The sequence below is a fragment of the Aythya fuligula genome, chromosome 12 (genome assembly GCF_009819795.1).
Source record: "Aythya fuligula isolate bAytFul2 chromosome 12, bAytFul2.pri, whole genome shotgun sequence".
In the NCBI taxonomy this organism is placed as follows: Eukaryota; Metazoa; Chordata; class Aves; order Anseriformes; family Anatidae; genus Aythya; species Aythya fuligula.
Window position 1 is genome coordinate 16,818,690 of NC_045570.1, and position 11,246 is coordinate 16,829,935.

Genomic DNA, 11,246 nt, shown 5'->3' on the forward strand with positions numbered 1-11,246 from the left:
GGATGGTGGGCACGGGATGATAAAACTTATCTCATTGCAAAATTGTACTGAGAAATCCTCAAGCAGCAATCTGTCTCTGCTGGTGTTGGAGGACGTGCTGAGCGTACACGAGGTGGTTACTCCAAGTTAGCGTTTTTTAGCCATTTGTAGATCGTGCCCTCCTTTCCACTATCAGCCCATTTCACGGTGTGTATTCACATGTAATTTTATTCACATGCTGCAGGCTGAGCACATGGTAAGCCTCTCATTAAAAACTGCCCCCGAGCCTTCAGTGCTTATATTTAGTATTCAATGTATAAATTCAGCACGAATTCAGACACAGAGCAGCCTACACCAGCCCTTCTCATGGCTGCCCTGCACATTGGTGGACACAGATGGGTGTTGTGTCAGCACACAGCACCAGGTGCATGTACAGCCTACATGTGGCATCCTTGGCAGTCCACACATCCTTGCCCTCCAGCCAGGAGTATGTGTGTGTGGGTGCACATATGCATTTCACTGGGGGACTTTGCAAGGGTGCATGGGGCAGAGGAGAAGGCTCAAATGGGGACCAAAATGTGGGGATGAGGACTGGTGTCCCTGTGGGCTGATGGGACATATGGCGAGGGTGGGCTGGAGGTGGTCTCTCCTGCCCCTTTTCCCACTATCCACAGCCTCCAGCTCACTGTGTCCTCCTCTGTGAGAGCTGATGCTTTAAATGCCAACACGTCTGTGACCATCTCAATCACGCAGTAAAGACCAAACAGTGAGAGAAAGTAAAATTCTCCAAGGAAATCTTCACAAAGATGCTTTAGCAGAGGGCAGGGTGTAACTGACCTCAGGAGCATCACGCAAATAAAAGCAGAAGCAGTAAACGGCAAAAACAAGAGGAAATAGTTTGCACTTTTTGTGCTAGTGTTGCTGCAAGGGAAGGGATGAATGAATGTTCCCAACGTAACGAGTGACAAGCAGACCTCTGGGGTAATGTGCCTTTAAGAAAGTGACCTCACCTCTAATGTAAACGACATATAGAGGTATGTAAACATTTTTACTGGCTGTAAAAATTCAGAGTCAACAGATTTACCACCCCATAAAACCCAGAAAGAAGAGTGGAATGGAAATGCGCCTGTATCCCGTGCTAGGCGCGCACCCTGCACTTCAATCTCCCCGTGGCTGTCTAAACAGAAGTGGGTAGCAGTATATTTTCTGTCTGAAAAACAGCTACAGCACGTTAGCTTGCTGTGGTCTCAAACCAATTAGCAGGGATTTTTAAAGAGTTAAACATGCCTAAAATGCATCTCAAGCCTTTTAGCCAGCTGGATGTTAAAGCACTCATTCCTTCTTGTTTAAATAACCCTCAGAGTACACCAGGGAGGTGATAGATCTCTCAAATACAATTAATTGATCACTTTTGTTTTCAATTTGCTCTGGGTATTGAACCAGTAATTCCTGCCTAAACAGAGGTTAATGTCACCACTGGTGGTCAGCTGAGGAGTCCACCTCAGGTGTGTTAAATGTCATTGTTTAGCAAACTGCCCTCAATGACAGGCCAGCAGTCACCCATTCCCATTTTCCCTGCCACCTGAACACCTCTGAATGCCAGCAAGCCATAGGTACCCTCTGAGTAACGGGTAAATACCCAGGTGTGCACTAAAGCAGGGAAAGTCATTTTTGGCTTTCTGTTGAAAGAGGAGGGTGGCCCAGCACTGTCACTTGTGATGAAGCATGACACTGACCAGGCTGCCCTACAAAGCAAATAACCTCATCCCCTCATCCAGGTGCTCATTTTTGTCACTGCCCATCAAAACCAAGTCCTCTGAAACTACACCCAAAGTTTTTAGTGAGGGCATTCCAACAGTTCCTGAAAAGAAAGCAGTTTTTTTTTTTCTTTTTAAACCTCTCTGGAAAAATGTATTTTAAGCATATGAAACATACAGTGGTTAAATCTTATCCTAAAGCCAGTGCTTCGTTCCTACATCATGTCCATTCCCGCTGCTGTCAATCATTACCCAGCCAGCACATTATTCAGAAGGTGGAGCTGTCAGGCAGAAGGAATAAAAGGTAAGGAAAACCAGAAGGCTCCTGCTCCTTGCAGATGCCAAGGGTAAGTGAGATTATGTCAAACCTTTAAACGGAGTCCCCTCTCTCGCCCCACCCCCTGGCCCTGCTCCTATATAACCAGGCTGCAGCGAGCAGCACCTGCTTTGCTCTGCAGAGGTGAGGTGGGCTGCTTGTGCTTGCTTCTTGCCCAGGCGATGGATGCTCTTGCTGCCAGCCCTTTAGGATGGCTCTGTATGGGTGTCACTGTACTTTTTGGGGCCACTGTGCTTCGCATGGCCAAGAGGAGCCTGGTGGAGAAAGGCAGCATGCTGCTCTGGAGCCTTCTGCCTGCCTTGCTGGGGCTGCTGTGTGGGAGTGTGCTGGGGGCTTACGGGGGGCTGCTGGTGTTCTGCGGTGTGTGCCTCGTCTCCTCCATGTACCTGGGTGGCACGACGCCACTGCCCGTGGGTGACAAAGCCGTGCTTGTCACAGGTAAGGTGCTGTGGGAAGCAAAGACTGGGCTTTTCTCAGAGGTGTGTTGGAAAACTTTGTGTTCTCGGGTCAGGAATCTATGAAACGTGTGCTCCCAGGGGTTTGCTTTTTTCTTTTCTTGATTTATTTGCTTTTCCAGAAATGTCTTTTTTTATTATTATTATTTTTTTCCCTTTCCCTGGTGAAGAAGTGCTCTGAAATTAAGTAGAAAAGCATCTTAATAGATGCCATTTTTTTTAAGTGTCTCATTTAATCTTTACAAGTAGCTTTTTGGATATGCTTGTGAAAATAACTGGTTGGGAAAAAAAGCACAAGAATACTTATGATGGTCTAATTTTTTAGGAGAGACATTAATTTCTGGAAGCCCTCAGCCTACTACGCTCATACATTACTTTTGTTTACTTGAATTTACTGCAATAGGTACTGGCATACAGTTATCTTTTGATGTGAGCATTTACATAGTACACGCTGTGTATATCATGCCTATATTTCAAGACACCAGGTTGGTGCCATCTCTTTGAAATGAGGTATGAAATCATTTGGGAGTGAGTAATTTTTCTCACTGGAAATGAAAGTTCAGAGCTAATGAATTCACTCTCTGTATTAACATTCTGATCTACTCAAAATCCACTTTTGGTTTGCAGGGATGGCATTTTTGTAGTTTTATGGCTTTTCTCCTGTTTCTTCTGAAACTTTAAATGTTGCTGTGTTAATCAAACCTTTGAATTGGAGTGCCTACCTACTTGTTCTTGCACTAACTTGTTCTTTTCTTTGTTGTTTTATTTTCCATTTTCCCCTCTGAAAAGCTGAGTTAAGTTGCTTTGGATTATATAGCTAATTATTGCAGCATCTCATTTTGCTTCATGGAAATGATTTAAATCTCCCTAGCAGGCATTACTATGGGGATTAAACACAAAACTTAAGGGAGGAGAGGATGAGCAGCAAGCGCTCTCCTTGCTGTCAGCAGGGTTTTTCTGGGCAGGTGTCCGGGAAGGACACCATCACGCATGGGAAGGGAGAGTCTCTGTGCCTCTCCACCAGGCAGGCACTGGGCTCACACTTAAAAAAGGCAGGAGGATGCCCGAGTACAAGCCTGCTCTTCAGTGGTTCTTTGGGAGAAACCGAAAATCCAAATAAGCTCTTCTTTTGGAGCTTAATTATTCCAGAGAACTGGAGTTAGGGCAATACCGGGGAGTGAAGAGCACTGAGTTACATTGCAGCAAGTGAATGTTTTCTTTGTACCTGTGCTGCAACTGTCCTGAAGAAATGCAAGTTTGGACACCTCTGGCAGCTGACACATCTGAAGAGGCTCTTCTCAATTGCTCTTTGATTCCAGGCTGGTATGCAATCAATCAAACGTTCCATCAATGAAATGAAGGTTTTACTCAACACATTTCTCTGCTAAATTGCTCTGTCTGCAGCCCTCATCCTCTTACTGACAGCAAGGTGTGTGTGGCAGCGTGCACACAGGTGCAGGGCTCCTTTCCATCAATTTTGTTGTCATTTGTCTCCAATTTAGAGAAGTCCTGAGGCAGGCATTTCATGGGAAGTGGTGATTTCCCCACCTCTGTCCCCTGTTTCAGCCCTGCACAGTAGAGGAATGCTGCTGTGCTCGGAGCAGCTGCCACGTATCTATTGCTCATGAGATGGCTGCCTATGGCCAGGGCATGGAAACCTCTGCTCATCTGTCTGGGCTTTGTCATACATTGTTCTGATCCTCTTTGGATGGCCCTTGTACAGCTGCTGCTATGCATTATTTATTTATATAAAAAAATTATTTATTATTAATTCAATGGAGCACCACACCACAACTAGGGAAAACTGCCCGGTTGTCAAAAAGCTTTTTCGCATGAGTAACTGTGGGTGTGTGAGCCGTCTGAAAGTTGTTGATGAAACGTTTCTATTGATCTTCCTGCTGGGAGCGAGTGCTTTGTTGTCCTCAAACACGGTCCTGAGCATGCAGGTGCTTTCCGTGGTTTGATGGGCTCGACAGCCAGCATCTCTAAAAATGAAGCCATCATGAAGAGGCAAAGTAGCAGGGACTGAAAAATTCTTGCTTCATGTATTTTGTGTTTGTTGGAGCAAACTCCTTCAGTTACCTTAGTCTTTCCATTCCTGGTGTGTGATTTGGGGTCTCTGATGCTTAGTGTTGAGCTGCTAATGGATTCTCAGCAATGACTCGGTTGTAGTCGGTACTGATTTGTCTTTCTTCAATAAATCTTCGAATGGTTCGCAGATAGTCATTTTACATGTGGGGAGGAAGTCTAATTCTGTACAGGAGACTTAACTAAAGCTGAAAGAAGATTATGCAGTTTGAACTTTGAGTTGAAAGGTGGTTTCTCTGGACATCAATAACAGGTCTGGAACTCAAATCAGGTTTGATTTTGATAAAAGCTGGGGATGAACCCAGCAGCAGGCACAAATAAACATTGATTTATTCTTCTCAGGGCTGCTACATCTGTCCCTGGTTCTTAAGCCCTCTGCCACTTTCTCAGTTAAAGCTGTGTTGTATGGCTTTTTCTTATGGGGGATGTAGTTTCATGTCTTCTCTTACTGGGAAGGACAAAAGGGGAAGGATTTGATTCAGAAATCTGCTTCTCACTAGAAGGGAAAGAAAGACACCCCACCCCCATGCCCAGAAATCCATCATGTCTTTAGGATCTTTGCAGGCCTCCTCATGTTTTCTAGGGAATTCCAAGAATGTAGGATTGTTCATTTCTTCTCTTCCAGGCAAGGGCTGTAAGAAGTGAAGCGTGATGTATACTGTGGTCTGGTGCGTCTTCAACAAACTGCAGATTTCAAAAGTGCCCCAAAGCATTTTTTTTAAAGAAGGGATTAAACAGAGCATGAGTAATTTGTTTCAACATCTTGCACTTATTGATTGAGGCATTAAGTACATATTTTTCTCAAGTCACCTGGAATTTTTTCATCTGTCAGGGCTAAAGTCCCAGATAGAAGACAAAACCAAGAAGTGAAGATCTAGCATGGATTAAGATGAATTTGGCAATCAAATTCTATTGACTAAGGATTTTGGGTGCAGGAGCTGGCCTGCCAATGATGATTATAATATCCCTCTGCATGTGCTGGAGTCATAAATTAACCCTTTACCTTTCTGGTAATGTTACATAGGGAGTCTTGTGGCCTTTCCACAAATGGAGAAATGGTTAAAAAAAAAAAAAAAAAAGCTGACAAAAGTTCCAGCTCTTTGTACCACATTCAGGCTTCCACCTATGCTGCAGATGAGTTTGGAAGTTGAGCATTTATGCAAGAAATGGCTATTATAGGAGGTAGCTAAACCCTGGCATAATTCCACAGATAGTGCATGTCAGCACACGGACTTTTGCAGCAGAGGAGGATGCAGTGCAGTAGTGTGGGACATGCTGTTACATCTCCTCTTCATGATGTGAAAATTGCATCCATCCTTAACCTTTTCATTTCCCTCCTGATCTTGTCCCCTGCAAAACTGCTGCAGCAGTGTCCCTATAAATTCCCTTTCTGTCTTCAGAGTCCTATGTCACTTCACTGGGAGTCTTGGTAGGAAGATGGGTGAGGTGCTTCCTCCCTTGGTAAGAAGCTCCTCTGTAGATGGGCAGAATGGAGAATATAGTTACAAAACACATCAGGAAATCCTTACAAGTTTCTTAAGGTAGTGGCAGCAAAATACCATGTCAAAGGCGACATGAAAACCTGTGAATCAACAGACTGGTTTGTTAAATATTCATCATTCTTCCTTGGTGGAAGAAATTGAGTGATCATGATTGTGGTTGTTGCTGTGTACTTGCTTTAGTGGTGCTTCGTGTATCTGGCAGGTCATTGCTTTATAGGTAAATAAAAAAGTTTGCAAGATAATGGTTGGGAATAAGTCTGATGCTAGAAAGAATAAGATGCAAGTGAATTTCTGTCAATTCCAATGCCCTGTAATTGCTTTGTCCAGCTGAGATTTCACATTAAGGTGTTTTTCCTTTTTTCTTTTTTTTTTTCCCCTAGATACTTTTATTATCAGTTTTCAGCCTGAATGTTTATATTTAAACCGGTCTGTGGTTTTATTTCTTCTGTACGCATGGAGTAAGTGTTAGGATTTCTCGATGGGAGCATGAGCTGATGCCCTCAGCTCTGAGCAGAGGAAGTCTGCCAGCTTTTGCCAAACAGGCAAAGGACCAGCTTCTCCAACGCTTCTCCAACCTATGAGTCAAAACCACTCTTCCTACTCTTATATGTTTGTGTCTTCCTTTCATCCTCTTTTTGGTTACATCTGTGTGCATTTCCAATCCTTCTGTTTTAATGGTGATGATGGTCTGGGGCAGACTGACTTTTCACGTGTCTTTTTGTTTCTTCTAGGAAGTGACACTGGGATTGGACATGCGCTGGCTAAGTACCTGGATAACTTAGGTTTCATCGTGTTTGCTGGGGTTTTGAATAAGGATGGCCCTGGAGCTGAGGACCTGAGGCAGACCTGTTCCCAGAGGCTCTCTCTCCTGCAGCTGGATATAACCAATCCCACCCAAGTCAAGGAAGCCTATCTACAAGTCTCAGAGAAGGTGCAAAATACAGGTACAGCTTTTATGTTGATATATGGGGGTACTAATGTACATATTTACAAGACATGTTGGCCCCATTCTGTCTTGTGTATGTCTGTGGGCAGTCAGGGAATTTGCTTTGATGGCTCCTGCTTTTGTAGACACAGGAAAAACAGTGATGACTGCTTGGGGAGGGGGTACTGTGTATCTATAGCTACAGATCATCTCTGCTTTCATCTGGAGGCACCATCCAGCTCATCACTTTAACCTTAATGAAGCTGGTATCCTGCTGTTATAACAGCTATGTGCTTTCTTCTCTTCCCAGGGCTCTGGGGAGTTGTGAACAATGCGGGCATCCTGGGCTTCCCTGCTGATGGCGAGCTGCTCCCCATGAGCGTGTACAGGCAGTGCATGGAGGTGAACTTCTTCGGGGCCGTGGAGGTGTCCAAGACCTTCCTACCATTACTTCGGAAATCCCAGGGGAGGCTGGTTAACATGTCCAGCATGGCAGGTGAGCTGAGCTAAAGCGCCAGATAAGTTTCTGGTGCAACAGGAAAAGCAATCAACTTTCTTGTGTAAATGCTGATGAAGGTGTGGTCAGTCTCGTCTGTAAATACGCCTGTGGAGTTAGGATCTAGATAATAAGTGCAGGTTTTGCGTTGGGAGGCTGTTTCCAGAAATCAGTCCTTAAAAAAGTTTAATATGGTCAAAAATACACTGCTCTGTAAAGAACATAAAATTCAGGTCTTGTATTCTAGGTGCAGTGAGGGATAGCTCTGATTTTTTCCAGGAAGATAGTTGGTTTAAAAACAAAAAACTACAAACAACTGTGTTGATTTGGGAACACATTCCAGCAGAAATTTACAAACACCTCAGTTTGCAAACCAAACCATACTGTGGAGATATCTGAACGCCATCTGATTTATGTAAAACCAGGTATTCTTCCATTGGAGTGTAAATGTGTTTTGTGTAAGTTCATGATGTTTGCCATTTGTAAGCAGAGACCATTTGTAACTGCTAATAACAAGTATTAGAAGTTTCCTTTGGGCAGCAAAGAATGTGTATTTATATTTCTTCAGTAAGATTACCAAAATACTTTTAAAAATACTTTATCCTAACATGTTTTTAGGATTATCACTTTGCTAAGAAGTGATTTTATTGATGAAAATATTAAGTGTGTTATGCTTTTCAGTTTTACCCTATAAATTTGATCCTGTATTTTTAGTAAATATGTACGCCTTTGTGACATAGCCTTCTATTCTAGGAGGACAGCTGAGAGACTGATGTAGGAACAGAAGTAATGACAGTATCTGTTAGCCAACAGCTGAGGAGCAAAAATGCTCCTTTGAAAATGAGACCTACTAGAACCAGGATGTTGTGATGATGGAAGGTCTTTCTTTTTTTTGAAAGACATCATAAGGAATTACTGTATCATCTGCTTCCCAGATTTCCCTTTTTCCTGTCTGTTTGGATGTCTTTTCTGTGCAGGTGGTGTCCACTTGAATCCTGCTGTATTGCCAAGGTGGCTTGTACAGGTGTTACTTTGTACTCATGGCTTATGTTGAGGATGTAGTATCAGCCTAGTTTTGACACTGCCATCTTCTGTTTTTAAGTCCCAAGAAGGTTTTTGTACCTGTACACCTGTGTTTATGGTTCACTGCCAATACTTAAATAAATCAGGACTGACTTATGAGAGGGACTCATTCTAGTACTGATCTGTCCACCATACGTCACAAGCATGGACAGAGGACAGACCTCTGTTTTCTTTAAGCACCCAAGTGAAGCTTGCATTTTAGGTGTTTTGAGGCAGATATCTTAATTCTTGGTGTGGGTCCCCAAGCTGTCTTGCAGGGATAAACAGAGCTTCTCTGTGCTAAATAATTTGCTATTACAGGAGCTGATAATGACATTGCTTAAATTATAGATGTTCACATATATGTTCTGAATTGAGTAAATAGCTTCCTCTTAACATGTGGTCTGAGGGTCCTTTGGTAAAACATTAGCAGAAAAGTTGGAGGTCTTGTGCTGAGCCTATTCCTGCCTGTGTAGAGCTAATTTAACTGGACAGGAGGTTAGTCTGACCTCAGAGGGAAAGCATATGTGATTCAATTAGCTCAAACCAATTGAAACTAAAACTTTTTCAGATGCATACAGAAGAAAAAAATAACATATGTTTGGCCTGACATCTTCAAAGGAAAGATTCTGTGTGTATGAAGCTCCTGTGGTACATGGCTTGCTGCAGTACAAAACCCAACAAATGGCACCAGTGGCTTACCAGAAAATTCCCCTATATTGAAATGTTTTCTTTCAAGGTTCACACGCATTAAGATAAGTGTTATTTTGAAGTGGGAACTTCATAATTTGCAGCAATTTTTACCCTCGGATGCAATACACTTCACGTTTTCTGCCATAGAAAGTATCTTACAAGGTGTTACTGATCATAACTGCTCTAAGCAAGTGCTAATTTACAACTCACACTTTTTTTAACCTCTAGGAAGAAACGATTCCCTCACTGACTTGTCTCTAACCTCAGTGAGAGCCGCATAATTCTGGTTGTGCTATAATCTTCTATCTAAATCACCAAAATAAAGGCTTGAAAAGAGCAGACATTGAGCTTTATCATGTTTATATTGCTCCTGCAGGAGGCATTCCACTACCGAGGTATGCTGCGTATGGTGCATCAAAGGCAGCTCTGTCCATGTTTTCTGGAGTAATGAGGCAGGAACTTTCCAAATGGGGAATCAAAGTTGCTGCCATCCAGCCATCAGGCTTCAGAACAGGTTGGTGTTTGACATTTTGGATGGTTTATGCTTTGTCTCTTTTCCTGAATTCCAGGATCCTCAAGCAGAGGCTTGAATGATTCACAAACTCTTTTCCATTCCTCATGTTGACTATGGAAATTAAGATATACATTTTTTAATTGAATGTTGTTCCCTTCCAGGTCACTTACTTGCTCTTGACGTTACTATACATAATTTCTGAGATTTCCTTTCTTCTCCTTGCCCTGCTCCCCTCCTGCTGAGTACTCTTCCAAATCCTCTTCTTTCTCCCCCATTGCTCTGTTTTAGTTTGCCCACTTTTTTCTACTGTCAAAGACATATATTAACAAATACTGATTAGAAATACCCATAAAATGAGTGAGGACAGAATGGAAAGGGAGGGGAAAAAAGATACTGAGGCCTTTTTAAGTAGAGCTGGCAACAGAACCCCATGCTCCTTGTCTAGTCTGTGCTTCGTTATTTTTCTTTTCTTGGTAAGAGCAGTTGTAACTAACCAGGAGCTTTGTATGTTCTTCATTCCTCCAGTTTAGAACTGAGCCTCGGCTTGGTGGTGGGAACAGCTTATTAGCTACTACTCATGGATTAATTTCACTTAACCTCAAACTCACTTGCTATCCCATGCCATTGCTGCTGCAGGTATACAAGGCACATCCGAGCTGTGGGCCAAGCTAGAAAAGGAGCTGGTGGAGCACCTTCCAGCAGACGTGAGGCAGGACTACGGTGAGGACTACCTGCTGGGGCTGAAGAGCTACCTCCCACAGATGCCTGCGTACTGCAACGCTGACCTCTCCCCGGTGCTGAGCTCCATCCTGCACGCCTTGCTGGCCAGGCGGCCTCATGGCTTGTACACCCCTGGCAGAGGGGCTTACATGTTCCTCTGCATCTTCTGCTACTTTCCTTTCTGGTTATATGACTTTTTCATTAGGAAGTTGATGAGCAATGAGTCTGTCCCAAGGGCACTGAGAACACTGGAGGCTGAAAACAAGAATCTCTAAGGTATCCATTAGCATTTGTCACGCTTAATGAGATAAATGGAGGGAAAAACTCTATTTTAACATACTGTTATTTATTGTACCGTTTTTGGTAAACTGTATTTGTGCTGCCCCGTGAGTAGAGGGAAATCTTTTTGTTAAGAATAGTGTTCAGGAAAAGTGGTAAATAATCAGAAATGGGAAATTATTCCCAGGCATGGCCTATTTGGAAGAGCTGCAATGTTTCCCTGATGTCCTGATATCCTGCCTTTGGTGTGAGACATGTCATGAGGTTGTATAGTTCCTGTCTGCTTCAAAAGGCACTACTGATGCATGGACAGGTGTCTAACCTGTGTGTTTTTCTGAATAGATCTTTGAATCCACAAGAATGCACACCCTTCTTAAACATTAGAAGAAGCTGCTTATTCCTATCACTTATAAATGTTTAATGTGAACACTTCTCAATG

The 11,246-nt window shown here is 43.1% G+C and overlaps 1 protein-coding gene across 1 annotated transcript; it reads left to right on the forward strand.

The window, feature by feature from the left end:
• Positions 1–2,234: 2,234 nt before the first annotated feature.
• Positions 2,235–10,855, forward strand: HSD17B2 (hydroxysteroid 17-beta dehydrogenase 2). Its single transcript, XM_032195739.1, has 5 exons — positions 2,235–2,511; positions 6,850–7,062; positions 7,354–7,539; positions 9,671–9,808; positions 10,445–10,855. Exons 1-5 carry the CDS (start codon positions 2,235–2,237, stop codon positions 10,801–10,803), a joined length of 1,173 nt encoding a protein of 390 aa, XP_032051630.1. The 3' UTR covers positions 10,804–10,855.
• The last annotated feature ends 391 nt before the right edge of the window (positions 10,856–11,246 follow it).